General features: G+C 46.6%; 1 protein-coding gene across 4 annotated transcripts in view; it reads right to left on the minus strand.

The window, feature by feature from the left end:
• Nucleotides 1-15,754, minus strand: part of POLR3GL (RNA polymerase III subunit GL) — a 304,240-nt gene that overhangs the window by 168,695 nt on the left and 119,791 nt on the right. For all 4 annotated transcript variants that reach the window (XM_069652578.1, XM_069652595.1, XM_069652587.1 and 1 more), the window contains 2 exons: nt 6,391-6,459; nt 5,919-5,975 (listed from right to left, as the gene is read on the minus strand). In XM_069652578.1, coding sequence (XP_069508679.1) covers nt 5,919-5,975; nt 6,391-6,459 — 126 coding nt within the window. The remainder of the gene's footprint in view (nt 1-5,918; nt 5,976-6,390; nt 6,460-15,754) is intronic.

Consider the following 15,754-nt stretch of genomic DNA (forward strand, 5'->3'; position numbering starts at 1 on the left):
GGGCTCTTTTTCCTCCCCCACCTCTATCTCCACCTGCGGCATCCCCCAGGGCTCCAACATTTCTCCCTGGCTCTTTAGGAACTACCTTGCTCTGCTTGCACACCTCATTTCCATCTTCTCCCCAAACTTCCAATGTTCTGTAGATGACACACAGCTCTTCTTCAAACTTCCCTCTGATCCTTTTCTTAATTACTCCATAATTCCTGACTGCCTTTCTGCCATCCAGTCCTGGTGTACTTCCAACGATCTCTGTCTCAGTGCCAGCAATACTGAGATCCTTCCTATTGGGACTCCTGCTCCCTCTTTCTGTCCCTCTCTCTGGCCATCTTCTATGGGCTACCCCCCCGTCTCCTTCATCCAAAGCCAGAAACCTTGGAGTCATCTTCGACTCCTCCCTTTCCTTCATCCCTCACATTCAGGACCTTGCAAATAGGTCCCACTTTAAACTCCACCCCCTCAAAGGAATTCTTTCTTTCCTCTCTTTGCCCCAGAAGTTTAATGTCTCTAGAGCTCTGGTTCTTTCTAGGCAAGACTACTACAATAGAATTTTCCTTAACCTACACTCTTCTTCTCTACGACTCCTCCAGCGAATCCAGAATAGGGCTACAAGACTTATCCTTGGTCTCAAGCCCAGGGACCGCATCTCTCCAGTACTAGAAACTCTCCACTGGCTCCTGGTTGCTGCAAGGATCACATTTAAATCCTTCTGCATCATCCACAAGGCTGTCTGGGGCCGGGGACCACGCTATCTACAACTTGCTCTCACTAAATACTTTCCCCCCAGATCTTTAAGTTCCTCCGGCACCAACTCTCTGTGTGTTAAGCGCTTCAATAAACAGCGAGGTGGTGGCCAATCTCTTTCCTCAGAAGGCTCCCTCCTATGGAATAGCCTCCCTCTTCCTCTTCATCTTGAGCCAGATCTCCTCAAGTTCAGGAAACTCCTCAAGACTTTCCTTTTCACCTCCTCCTTCCCTTCCTCCCTCCTCCGTTAAATCCCACAGTTGCTGAGATTGGTGACCAAGGCCCTTTATGTGTCATCCCAGGCCTTGGCCTCCCACACCCAATCGCCAACAGCCTCCCCATTCCCAGCACGTTGCCTCGGTACCCACTATGCCACCACAGGCCTGCACTCACCTATTTATTGGTGGCTGGCCACTCCATCTACGCACATACAGCTGTTCACTCCCTAGCACTTCCTTTTTATTAGACCTAGCACTTAGCCCCCTCCCAATCAATCATTCTTTCTCTTTCTCTGCACTTGCACGTTCTAAATGCTCACAAGGCCTGGTAGGTCCGCCTCTATCTTTCACTGTTGTATTTGTTCTTTATTCCCATGACCTCTCCCTTTTGCCCTATGGGCGCTTTGAAATACAATTTACTTGATGTATAAGCGCCTTACAAATGCACAATAAATAAATAAATTAATAAAATAAGAAGGTGAAATGGAATGAGGAGTCCCAAAAAGCTTTTCAGGGACCGAAAGATGCTCTATGCTAAGTGCCAGTGGCGAGAGCTCCTGATTATAGACAACCCTTCCTTGTACAGACAGATGCATCTAATACAGGTATAGGGGCAGTCTTGAGTCAAATGGATGACAAAGGCAGGGAGCACCCAATCTGCTTCATCGGCAAAAAAACTAAAAGATAGGGAACAGAGGTGGGCAACAATAGAACGTGAATGTTTTGCCAGTGTGTTGGCGAAGAAGTTAATGCCATACTTGTATTGTACTACTTTCAGAATTCAAACTGACCACCAACCTCTGAGATGGCTAAAACTGCTCAGGTGGTCCATAAGCCTGCAAGGCTTTGACGCGACCATAGAGCATAGGTCAGGAACCCAAGAATGCTGATGGATGCTCCAGGAATTACGAACGACTGGAACAAAAATCCATCCAGCAGTAGATTTAATACTCCTGTACCTTAGCCTGGGGTAAGGGATGGAGGTGTAAAAGTAGAATAACTATTTGTGTGAAATTCTCTCCATCTATGAGTCCCCCAGCACATTTTGCTGGACTCTTGGTTTTTTACCTGACTCTGCAGACTGAGTGGGACCCTTTTTCCACATTCACTCAAGTGTTTAGGATGATGCCACCAGGGTCGGTATACTGATCAAGCTTGGGTCAATGACAAAAGGAGTTTGATGCATTGTTTGAGACATGACGATTCGAAGTCTCCTGCAGCGGTGAGCACCTTCTTCGGCCCAGTTCAGGTGTCATGCACAGCTGGCGCACTGCGGCCATGAACTGGTTTCGATGCAGCAACACAGCAGTTTGGGGTTCAAAGAAGTGCCAAAGGCAGCATCGCAGGTCTTGATTGTTTGAACACAGTCGATTCGGGTTTGATGATGGTTCGGCATGGGAGAATGTAGGAATCCAGCTGCTAAGCTTCTTCTGGTGCTATGAGTCCCAATACAGAGAAGCCCACAGAAAACCAAGATGGAGGAACCCTTCATCCAATCCTTCTGCATTCTGACCATTTTAACTCCACCTGCTTCCTAAGCTTGCAGCTTCAAAGGCTGTTCGGGATGCAACACCATGGTGTAAGGTTGACCCTTTTGCTGTGTGTGTGCTTCAGTGCTCCTTCTGGGAGTTTCCTGGGCTGGAGAGGTGTTACCTAAACTCCAAAGTGATCAAAGGTGAAACAGCCTTCCTACTTTATTGTCTTGCTGGCTGAGCAGAGACCGACAGTCTAGCTAGAATCCACATATCCTGTCCATAGCTGGTCAGGCTCGCAGTGCTGACATGTGTGTGACACTAATCCAGGGTTCAAAATTGTATAGAACTGGGGCTATTTAGCTCCTGCTTGTAGCCTAGAGGAGCCTAGTTAGCTTGACGTCAACTGCTACCAGTGGCTACTTTTGGCTACTCAGGCCAACCTATCACGAATAGGCACACCTATGTGAATTTAACTCTGTGTATATTTAGAGATTGTCCAGAAGGTACAATCCAAATTCACAAGGACACATCTACAGGACATATAAAGCATAAGGGGTCATAAATAATGGACAAAATGGTAAGGATGCATCTTATGTGGAGATTAGATATGCAGAATGCTTTTCACTAGCTCCTTGCTCCCCAGTGGTAGCTCCAGGTCACTGCTTAACCCAGGAGCTGCTTTTATCTCCTTCTTATTCAATCTTAATTTCAATGACTGAAAATCAGATGTAGCTTCATAAATTGTGTGAACTATCAGTTAACATACCACAACCAAGTTATGGCTAATTATGAGAGATCACCCTGCAACCATACGGATAGTTCAGCATAATTATCATGGGTTTGGATCAGAGGTGCAGATTTAAATACAACCTCTGTCTGCAATGACTTTGCTGTCAAAAGAGCTGCCAAACAGAGCACCTGTGCCCTTTGAAACTTCTCTGTGCTATTGAAGAGCAGGAGCTTCAAATCAGGAGACTGATGCAGCACGGCACAGGCGGACACTATCCGTTTAGCATGGAGCTTTCCAAAAGGGTGGGTCTTTTCAGCAGACCGCCCTTTCTGAGATGGATTACCTGCATCATTTTATTATTAATAAAGATAAAAAAGCCGGGACTTCTAAACCCTTGCCAGATGGCAATCCTTCACAAAGGTATTTTGAAAAGCTAACTATGATTGGTCCTTCCCCAATTGCTCTTGTACCCCACCCGGGTTTGGTTAGCCAGTTCTTGTGTCTTAATTCAGCTTAATGTAGGCTTATTGAATAATGTCCATGATTGGTTCATGGGCTAATGGTTTCTATTAAGGTTTAATCAGAACCATGTGGTTTCATAAGCTTTTGTGGCATGCATGGCCACCTTGGAATTCCCTTCCTTGAGGTTAGTATTGCCACAGCATCCCTTGTCTTTTACACTCTGTGTAGCGCCTCGCACGGTTTGGGCACTAGAGCACTTGGTGGGCGAGCACCCTACTGCTTGTTTCTGTATTCCAGTCCAACGGTCACTCTGTTTCCTGGTGGGGAATGTAGTTTGATACTGGAAAAGGCTGTTCTTGAGGCCAGGTTACTGTGTGTCTGAGTGGACAGCGAGCTGGCATGATCCCTTCTCATTTACCCTCTCGTTGACATTATCGGGTAGCGACTGGACCACCTCAATCGCCTGTGACTCGTCTGTCCCATGTGAAGAGTGGGGAAGCACCTCAGACTCACCAGACTCTTTAACTTCTTAAATGCCAAGGACGAGGTATCTCATCCTTGACATTACGTATGCATTACCAAGGACGAGATAGCTTGTCCTTTCACAGCAGCAGCCGAAACGGGCTGCAGCAGTGAAAATGAAAGGCGAGTCTCCATCTCTCTTCCCCTCGATCTGTGGCACTATTGTGCCGTTCAGATCGAGGAGGGTGTCGTTGGAAAGGGGAGACTCTCCCCTTTCCAACGACACCTTTTGTGAAGCATTGCTGGTCACGGATCGGGCGCCCGGAAATGCCCACTAGACCGCCAGGATCTGTTTCTGAAGTGGGGGGGGGGGGCTGCTTACTTTGTAAGCGGCCCTCTCCCCCCCAGGCCCCAAAGCATGGGGGCAATACCTTGGGGGCAGATGGGTGATCATCTGCCCCGAGGGAAGGGAGCAAACAAAAAAATAAATAAAACTGAGTTTTGGGTGGGGGTGGGGACCACTAGGCCACCAGGAATTTTATGGGCAAATAAAAGGGAGATGGCCCTCTCCCCCCACCCTAAGTGGATGGGGGGCAACACATGTAGCCCTCCCTGGAGGCAGATTTATGCCCCTAGGAAGGGGTACATGAGATGCCCCGCATCCATTTTGGGTGGGGGGGAGAGACCACCAGAAATATTGGCACAGGCACCCCCCAAGCCTGGGGCAGTACGTAATAAATTCTGGGGCGATTCGCGCAAGTCAGACCTCCGTGGATTCCCACGGGTGTCTTCTTTTAGGAAATGCATGGGGTCCCCTGTTTTACTTGGTGGCTTCCACACCCTAGGCCCAAATCTGTACGTTGTCCACATGAGCAAAATCTGCTCTGCCGAAAGACTTGGCGTTACCAGTGGTTTAGCCTTTTCCCTTTGCGCCCAGGTAGGTGCATCCACACATGTAAGATACCGGTTTTGTCGGAACACCTGTGGGAATGTGGGAAGGTAGGACATGTGGTGTTGGCAGCGTGTTTCAGTGGGTGGCTAGAGTGAAATGTCTGAAAATTTTGTTTTTTTCGCCAAATTTCGGACTTTGCCGGGGATTGTTGGTAATAAATTCTAGGGCGATTTGCGCAAGTCAGACCTCTGTGGATTCCCACAGGTGCCTTAATTTCGGAAATACATGGGGTTCCCTGTTTTCCTTGGTGGCTGCGACACCACAGGGCCAAATCTGTAGGTTGTCCACAAGAGCAAAATTCCTCAAAAAAGGCCAAAATCGCCTATCTCTCACAAAACCGGCTCGTAACCATATCAAAATAGGTTTTTTTGCTTTCCACTCAACCTGTTCTTGAAAGCCTGGAAAATGGCGAATTCAGCACAGCCAACCATTTGTTGCTAGCTCTTCCAAGGAAAAAACCACACGCTTTTTTGTACATCATTTTATTGGCATTTTCTGAAAAAAAACAACATTTTCTCAATGTTTTCGCTATTTTCTCTCACCCCCCTACAGCAAACTAGCATTCCATGGTGGTGCCTACATGTGGGAAAAAAAGGGGCCAAATTTGGCCGAGATATCTCTTGCAACAAAAAAGTTACAAGGGATTGAATGGCGAAATACCAAAATCACCAAAAAAGGACTTGGCACTGGGGGGAAGGTAGGGGGGACCATGGCAGTTAAGTGGTTAATAAACAAAACACGTGTTTATCCCTTTCTAAATAAAGTCCCAAACTACCAGCTTTGAAAGGCCCTTGTTTGACAATGCATTGATTAGGCTGTAACTCACAAAATATGACTGAGTTGTTTAAACATTTAAGTTTAGAAGCCACTCCACTTACTTTCTTTTTGCACCTTTCGCACTCGAATCTTCAGTTCCTTGGGAAGTCGCTTCCAATCTACCAAGACAAAATATTTGTATGTTACTTTTATATCTGCTTTCACCAACCTATCAGTTTACAGAATTGTGGTGGCATGATGCCCTTGTCGGTTCGTTGTAAACTATTTATATCCGAATTAGTGTTTAAATCAGGTTTTATTAGTCATGAGAAAATTGCTCTGGTGATTAAACGTCTGATGGAAGCCAACTAAAGGTAGAGAATCAACACACTACCTCAATCAAACATGAAACCAAAACAACTTCTGAGTAATAGATGACATGCTAAAACTTTCCTGTTTTAAATCATGAACTTAAGTAGGACTTGACAATAACAGGGTCAACACTTTGCGCTTGGGAATAAACAGCGTAACAGCAGGTGACTTTTTACTGGCACCCTAGCAGCAGAACCACGCTGCTAAAATGAGTAAACATACCAGGGTTCCAGTCAATTGCATTGTCGATGGGTCCAGAAGTCTGGTATTTATCAGAGTAACGCTCCACATCTAAGAGAGAAAAGAAATTGCAGTGAGACACAGCAACAGCGCCAGGCTACACCATTCGCTGGGAAGCCAATACTGATTCCCACATGTACATAGAGGAAGGCTGGACAGGCTCACAGGAACAGAACACTGGCGGTGTATCCCACCTAACTTGATAGTGTTACTGGGACATGCACACTGCACTGTTTCTTATACAGAAAACGAATAGCATTGCGCGCCCAGGTGGATGCTCACTTTATTAGGAACCCTCAGCATGCACAGTGCAGACCCTAGTGCGGAAGTCCATACTTTGGGCTTTTGTATACTGAAACTGTTTTCTGCGTTCCAAAGTATTCACACCAAATACCAGGTACTAGAATCATTTCAGGTAGTATTACGACCATTTTACTAGGCAGGGCGATCACAGCTACTACCGTTTTTTGCCAGAAATCGACATGATATGGTCAGGTAATCCCGTCATATGGCAAGTATTACTATCATATGCACAGGCACTTTCATCATTGCTGGGTATTGACATGAAATGCTGAGGTAACTGCACCATCTACCAGTCCTGGTCCTTGTATGCCCAAACACCCCATCATTTGTCAGATATGTATTTATTTATTGTGCCTTTGTACGGTGCATTATGCAACAGAATTTTGTTTCAAAGTTCCACAAGGCTAAATGGGGAGGGAACAGAGGAAATAATAACAATGGAAAAAACAGTAATATACAGTCGTGGTCCTACTAGGCCTTGTGGCATTCGGCCATGCAAGGGCATTGAGGAGATGTGCAGGGGAAGGGGGAACATAGAAGTGGACAAGTGCTGGAGAAGGGCCCGGGAGGGAAGTGCTAAGGGGAGCCAAGGAGTAGAACCTCAGGCTAAGTGCTGGTACAGGCGACTCTCAAAAGGTGGGATGTGGAGCCACCTAGCAGGGGCCTGAAGGGCAGTGCAGTGTGTGGGAGGAGTGCTGGTACTGACTTGGAGGAAGGGCCTGGGATCCTGTGAGATTTATGAGAAGCAGGCCACCAGTCACAGCAGCAGTAGGTTGATTAGCAAGGAAGGGAACGAGGGAAAGATGTAGAGAAGAGCCAGTTTTGAGCAGTTTCCAGAATTTAAGGAGGTCTGGCTCAAGTCTGAGAGGGGCAGGGAGGCTGTTGCAAAGGGAGGCACCAGCCGAGGAGAGAGGCCTGCCCCCACTCTCTGCTTGGAGAAGCATTTGACAGTCAAACATTTGGAATTAGAGGAGCATAGGGCTCTAGCGTGGGAGTATTTAGGGAAGAAGGTTGGAGATAGTGTGGTCCCAGGCTCCAGAAGGCCGTGTGTAAGATGCAGAGGATCTTGAATTTGATCCTTGCAGCCACTGGGAGCCAGTGGAGAGATTTTAGGGCTGGAGACATATGGTCCCTGGGTTTGAGGCCAAGGATAAGTCTTGCAGCCCTGTTCTGGATTAGTTGGAGGGGGCAAAGGGAGGAAAGAGGGCGATTGAGAATGAGGCTTTTGCAGTAGTCCAGCCTGGAGAGGAGCAGAGATCTGGAGACATTGATCTTCTGGGGGAAGGTGAGAAAAGGCAGAATCTCTATGAGGAGGTGGAGCTGGAAGTGAGACTTCTTGGTAAGGTCCATGATGTGAGGTGTGAAGGAGAGAGCAGAGTCGAAGACGACCCCAATGTTTTTGGCCTCACACGATGGTGGTGGTATAGGGCCCAAAGAAGGTGGCCAGAGGGTAGGAAGAAAAGAGGGCATAGGTGTCCCGATGAGAGGGGATTTGCTGCACACCATGCCTGAATGGCGGATAGACAGTCTGGGATGAGGGAAGAGGAAGAGGGGGAAGTAGAGGGAAGTTTGAAGGAAACCTGTGTGTCATTAGTATAACACCAGAAATGAGGAGAGGAGAAGATCAGGTGAGCAAGAGGGGTGAGATATATATTGAAGAGCCATGGCTATAGGACAGAGCCGTGGGGGACACCACAAGTAGAGATGGCATTGGTGGGTGAGAAAGGGCCCAGCTGCAGCAGTGAAGGGCGGTTAGTGAGGAAGGAGGTCAGCCAATTCAGTGCCCGGTCAGTGATGTCGAGGGTGTCACAGAGTCGTTTTATAAGGATGAAATGGTTGACTGTGTCAAAGGCAGAGGAGAGATCGAGGAGAATGAGAACAGCAGGGGAGTTGGAGTCCAGATTTGCTCGCATGGTTTCAAAGGTGTTCAGGAGAGCAGTTTCCGTGCCTTTGGATGCCTGGAATCCAGATTGATGGTAATGAAAGCAACCAACAAGATCAGTGTGGAGGATCAGTTGGGGGAGGACCAACCGTTCAAAGAGTTTACCCAGGAAGGGGGTAGTAGACATAGGGCGAAAGTCAGCTCGGCAAGAAGGATCAGCAGATGGCTTTTTTAGGAGAGGGTGAACAAGCACAAGGGAGTGTTTGAGGGATAGAGGGAAAGAGCCAGTGGCAAAGGATTGGTTACAGAAGTCAGCAAAATCCGGGGCCAAGGAGGAAATATTGTACTTGATGGTTCTGGTGGAGCAGGGGAGCACCTGTTTGAAGGAGGCCTTCATAGAGCGGACCATTTTAGAGACCTCATCTGGTGCTATGGGCAGGAGGGAGGAGAGCAAGGGGGTGCTTGGAAGGGGGCCAAGGGAGGCAGGGGAACAGGCAAGGGAGAGAAGTTTAGGTGCAGGAGAGTGAAGACAGGATGTCCTGAGTGTTGGATGTGAAGTGGGAGGCCAAGGCAGTGCAGAGGGTCTGGGAAGGGTGGAGAGAGGTGGAGACTGCAAAAGCATTGGTGAGTCCCTTGCAGATTTTGAAAAGTTTGGTAGTGTTTTTGGGGTTTCAGAGATGTGGGCTTGGATGTGGTCCTGCGTTTTGGAGCGTATAGCGCAGCAAAATTGACTTTGGAGCAGGCAGCAGGCCAGTTTGTCAGAGGATAAGCCCAAGGTCTGCCACTTCCATTGAGCAACTCCACACATACGTTTCAGATATGCTATATTGGAGTCACACCAGCTGTTGTTCTTAGTGGCAGTTTTTAGATAGATCTTCATGACAGGGCAAGGATGTCAAGGGTGTTAGAGATGGCAATACCATCAGATACCTGGTATTGCAGGAATGTGAATAGGTACTCCCATCGCTGGGCAGTTAAAGCTATGATATATCTAGGTACTCGCATCATATTGAATGTATTGCTGATACATACCAATTTGGGCCAACACATCAGGTATTTCCACCAATTGCAAGTACTGGACTCCTGTTTCCAGACAGCATTTTCCAGATATTGACACCATGTATGCAGGAGCTCATATTCCAAGTGCCCTCATCAACTGACAGGTACTATCATCATATGCCAGATACTCGCAACATATTCCAGGATTTTGCCATCACTTTTACAAGTATTCACACCATATTCAATGTGCTGAAATCATCTGCCAAATGTTGCCATTATGTAGAGGAGCAAATGAATGCCTCTGCAGGAAGTCCCGCCCCCCTTCTGCCTGTATGCTGAAAGCCTGAAACTGCACCATGCTTGACACCAGTAGTTGTGCCCATACCGCGACAAGTGTTCGAGAAAAGGTATCCGTTGAGAAGACCATACCAGATGTATGCCCGAAGAGATGACAATCTCTTGGAAGAGGCCCCCGAAGGAGTATGAAAATGAGAGAAAGAGAAGCTGGTGAAGTCACAGGAAGCGAGAGTGACACACTAAGAAGATAAGAAGATGATGTATGGACCTTAAAGAAACTGATGACAAAATAAGAAACCGAGTGAACGTTCCTATGCGGAAAGAAGATTGCATGTGTGTGTGACGCACTGCAGAAAATGCAAGCCGTTTAATGAATGTACAGATACAGCAACGCAAGTAGACCAAGTGATCATAGAAGATAGCTATACGTACTGAATAGACTGCAGGCAAAGCCACCATTATATAGAAGCTGGACATCGGTGTCACATATTTAGTAAGTTTAAACTCACGGAGAAAGAAGGATCGAGAGCTTTGTGTGTCGCAGCAAAGAATTAGCTGAAGATCGCAGACTCAAAGGATGAAGCTGCTTGGCCTGATATCAAATTTGAAGCAAGCCAAGACCGGTTATCTATTCTCAAAGGCAGCAAACGTGAGAAGATGAATCGCTTCTTGTCAAGGTGCAAAGAAAGAACACCACGAGTGCAAAGTTTTACTCATTTAAGACAATGAAATGCTGAAAATCAGGCCAAAGTACGGTCTCCCGTCACGTGAGTCAAGGGTAAAAATAGAGAGGGCATGCAGATCCAGAACTATGATAAGAGCGTGCCCTTCCTCCCTTATGTCCCCAGAGACAAGAATACACTGCAAAGCCAAGTTCAAAGACAATCTAAATGGCAGAATGCATGGACGATGAGATGTTGGGCTAATTGGGTGGGGAGGTACAGACAAGTCCACCTCCTGGCACCTGGGCATGCGCTTTCCTGCTTTTAGAGAGCCGAATGTTCCAGACATGGCATGAGCGTGCCAACCAACTGTAGAAGGCAGTATAACAAATGGCCTTATAGTTTAAGAGCCAATAGTATTCTGTGTACTTAATAAGTGTTGAAGATGACTTGCACTAGAGGCAGGCTTAAGGTGTCCACCAGACAGTAGATGTCCTTTCACAACCCAACCCAGTATACAAAGTATACTTAGATGTTCCCCTTGAGCCAACCACAATCCCCCGTAGGTTTTTCTTATTTGCCACATAGTATGACGTCACTTATGACACATTTTTAATATAAAAGACTGTGTTTATGTGATTTCCGTTGTAACTCCCTGTTTAAGACAATTGATATTAAAAGAGTAAATTGGACTTCCTGAGTTGGTATGATTGTTTGGTGTAAGAGTTATTCTGCATCCTATCCACTGCATGACATGTTACCTATTAAGGACCTTATGTTCACATATTTCAGAAAATCATACCATTTGCTTTAGAAACTGAAAATCAATATCACCTTATCCTACTTAAACTCTTCCTATATCACTGAGCACCGTTTTTTAGGTCAGGATGAGGAAAACATTAGCTCTCAGACAGGGCTGTTAAATTTGGTAAAAAGAAAAACAGTATTAGGGAAGTGGTCTGGAGCGCCAACTTGTAATCACATGATGCACCAGCGGGTGCACCAATCTTTATTGGTGGATCACTGTAGCTCTTCGAATTAAAAAGTCTGTATACAAAGATGAGATTGTTAAACAGGCAGCAAGCAATTGAGTGGCCAAATAGACGATTGCTTCTTCCTGCTGTCCCTACATGAGCTCCTGCACAGCTCACCCAGAACTTTCCCAAGCTCCCCACCAGAACTCAACCAAAGGGAACCTTGTATGGTGGGTTTAGGAGCAGGACTGGACGGGTGCAGCCCTGACTCCGATCACCAGTTTTTCCCAGAACCTGCCCCCCACCCTATAGAGTATGGGAGGTATATTCATGCAGTGGATATCCCCATTATATAAGTAATTAGTGTAATTTAGAATTAACAACATAAAATCCCTGCATCGCTCTCAAAACAATCTGCTACAGATGGCCATAAAAACGCAATATGCATTTTCAACCTTTGTGTTGTGGTTATGCCGATTAACTTTGAGCCACAAACAACATCTTGAAAGCCCCACTGTACTGAGCTACAGAAGCTCTGGAACCCGAATATGTTTTTTTCAATGATCCTAACGTGGACCTGCTGGATACAATGTGGCTTGTGTCACAGATGGCCTCAAGAATACACACATTCCCAGATGTAGTTCAAGGGTTTATATTTGTGAAATCAGAAAAGCCCCGCTCTCTGTAACCTAGGGATGGGCAGTTCCACACTAACCCAGGCGTCCCTCAACCCCAGGTGGATATTACTGATCGTAATCCAGGCTATTTAAAAGCTATCTTCCTTTTCGTGATGGCCTGAAGACAAACGCATATCTGTTTAGACTTCCTCTTGGGAACAATCTTGGTGACACTTACCAGGGACCCCAGTTGGATAGGGCCTTCCACACTTTCCAGGCACTCGTTTGGTCTTCCATGCCCTTCTACTCCTTTCCCTGATGGTATACTTTAGTTCTCCTTTGTGTGCTACTCTCTTCGCTTCCCTTTCTCCCTCTTGTCTCCCTCTCCCTCTCTATAGTTGTTCCTTTGATGGTATCTCTCTTTCCTTCCCCCTTGTCCGCACTATTACTACTCCACTTTTCAACTTTGCTGACATACAACATGCACCCAGAAACTACATCTTCCACAATGGATTGTGCTGCGCTACCACTGAAAACTGAGTAGCTGTAATCTACACTTCAAAAGATTCCCAGAGCTCAAATGAGACAGCTTGTTAGACTCAGGTCTGGAGCTGAGCATTCCTGCCTGTAGGCTCTCCATTGGTATGATAAAGGTGTAGCCAACCAGAGCCAGTCCGTAAGACCATGTGCAGAGTTTATTCTTCACATTGCACAAGACCAGTGCTCCGTAGTCTTGTAGGTCCCTCTTGGTCACTGTCACTGATTGACTTACCAACACACCAACTCTCGAAGACAGGTCAAGGGTTTTTATTTTCAGAATTGTAAAGGGGCTTGCTAAGGACCCCCCCCGGACCCTCTTTCTCATCTAGTACGGGCCGTTCCCGACCAAGCCCAGGCATCCCTCAAACCCACGCTTTTCACTAATGATCAAGAACCCCTACTTTCTAAATAGCTGTTCACTAGGTGTGATGGCCGAAAGGCGTATCACATAGTAAGTGTTACTTCTGATGCAATTTTGTCTAATAAATGTCATGTATGATTTTGTCTGCCAGGATTTGATTGTAGAGTTCATCTTGGAAACATTAATTGTATGTTTTTTGTTCTTTCTTATTTTGTTGTTCATACATATGATATGATATGGCATTTATAACATGCCTATTCACAAGTGTTTCATATACCTTATTCCCAGATAGTAGGAGATAGGCCTTTATCACACCTCATCAATACTGGGGTTACCGTCTTGGTTTTTTAGGCCTAAAGGCAAACCACCTTATCTATCTAAAACTCGCTCTGGCAAAAATCTAGGTAGTCCCTGCTGTCAGTTCCCCAAAGCGATGTAGCATACGGGCCGGGGCCTTTCAGGCACTCAGCCACTACTTGGTCATTTACTTGGCCCTCATATTCCTCTTGATACGTCTTTCTTTCTCACTCTTCTGCTCCCTACTACTCCACCCACCGTCTCTGCCTCACCCTTCCCTTCTCTATTCCTGTGAAGTTCTATTTACCTCCACACTCCTATCTTACTCTCTCCTACTATTCTCCCCTCTCCACACCACTCTCCATCCCACACTATTTCGACCTCTCTTCACTACAACTTCTACCACTCCCCTCTCCAGACAACTATTACTACTATTGCTGCTACTACTACTACTACTACTACTACACCCCTCTCCACACTAGTATACTTCCCCTCCACCGACACCTTCTCTCACAGTGAACCTGCTTTCACTCATCCAGTCTTATTACCATTCACTCCCTACTCGATCAGTCTTACTCTTTCCCTTTTCAGGCACACTCTCAACCAGGCACCATTTTCTCTCACCAACCAATACCTCACATTGCACACTCCTGCAACAATGCCCTGACTCTCTCTTCTCCACATCCTTCCTCCGCTTGGTCTCTTGGTCCTCCTTCTCCTCTCTTGACCTCACACGAATAACTCACACCTTCCTGTTTCCTGTCCCACTTAGTATGCTTCTCCTTCCCTCCTTATTGGAACCATCCCTCCCCTAGTTTCCCAGGCCAACCGCTGCCTTTCCTTCACATAGGGGAAGTGGTACAGGTGAGCAAAAGCATAATAATCCATGCCTTTTTGTTGTATGCGGGTCTGCTGTCTCTAGGCAATAGGGGCCCCCAGCAGTAAGAAACATTTGCAATGTTCCCATTTGTATGAGGGTATTCTGGTGTGCGTGGGGTGGCAGACTGATGGCAAGAATGCTCTGCAGCGGTAAAGCAGGTTAATGCATTGTCCTTGTGGGTGAGCACACTGAAAATCTGGCCAGATTGCTTTGCAGTCTGGTCCTGGGTGGACATTTTGTTTGTGACCGAGTCATGTGGGCACGTGGCATGCCTGATTGTCTATGAGTCGTTTCTTTCCCAGCCAGGCTGCTCGCTCTTCCACTGCTGGCTCTTTTGGGAATGGTAGTCTCCTAGCAGAAATAGGTTGGCCAGTATCGTGTGGCACAGGCATGGGGCAAGATAAGGTGGCACTCATTTCATGAATGCAGGCAAATAAAATAGAAATGGGACTCGGGCCCTCCCAACTCAAATACCCCACCTTCTGGGCAGGAGTGGCTTGTTGAATCTCAATGGTAGGCCTCCCAGCCCAGGGTCAGAGGGGTCTTCATCCCCTCTTGAGAGGGTCAGGTTGTGGGTGATTCGCAGTCAAAAGAGTTTAAAATTAACAGTGATCTCAAACCATTCTTTGAACTGGTCATGGAGGGTAAAACAACAGAAGGAAGCCAAACTAAACTGGGATATCATTCTCGGTATTGTCTGCTCCCTAGACCGATTCATGAGTATGCCAAAATAATTGATGTAAAGCATGTGTGAGAATGGCGATTCTTCTGAAGTCTCTGAATTCACAGCCAAATAAAAGGACTGCTTTCTAAAGTCCCTCTGGGTCTCTACCCAGTATCAACCACAGGATTTTAAGGGAGGGAAAGAGTTGCAGAGTCACAGGTCACGCTCTTGGGTTGTGGGATCCTGGATAAGATGGTTGTTCTTCAGTTTCGATGTTTCTGTGTGAGCCACTTAAAGAAGGAAATCCACAAGACCCTTAGTCAGTATCACCATGTGCTTCCAAATTGCTTGTCAGAATGGACATTGGCACTTGGCTTTTAGAAGTGGAATGGTCAAGTTTGGACCAGAGCAAGGGTGGGTATGAAGGGTGCTCACTGGTGCCCCGACCTTCCCCTAACAGAATGGTCTTGAACCTATTGGCCCCAGCTAAATCTTACTGAGATCCACATTAGTCTAATGGCTGATTGTATCTAAGGGGCCTTTCTCTAATTATGTTCTCACCCCTTTTGCTCTAAGAAATGCCTGCCTCGCCTTGACACCCTGCATCTGCTCTATCCTCTTACAACTTTACTCGCACAATCATAGGTGTAGGGTATGTCTTTCTATGCTGCTCTTCTCTAACTCTTCTTATCCTCCTTTCACTATCTCCTCTGGGGTTCTTAGAACCTACAGTCCTTCCCTCACTCTTCTTTTCAACACCTCCTCTTCTATTCCCCTTGTCATCACTGACCTCCTCTGATCCTCTCATCCCTCTACTAGTCTGCACCTCTCTCTACCTCCTTGTCTGGTCTTCTCGTCACCATCTCATCC

Source organism: Ambystoma mexicanum, chromosome 1p, assembly GCF_040938575.1.
Source record: "Ambystoma mexicanum isolate Mex_15411 chromosome 1p, UKY_AmexF1_1, whole genome shotgun sequence".
Lineage (NCBI taxonomy): Eukaryota > Metazoa > Chordata > Amphibia > Caudata > Ambystomatidae > Ambystoma > Ambystoma mexicanum.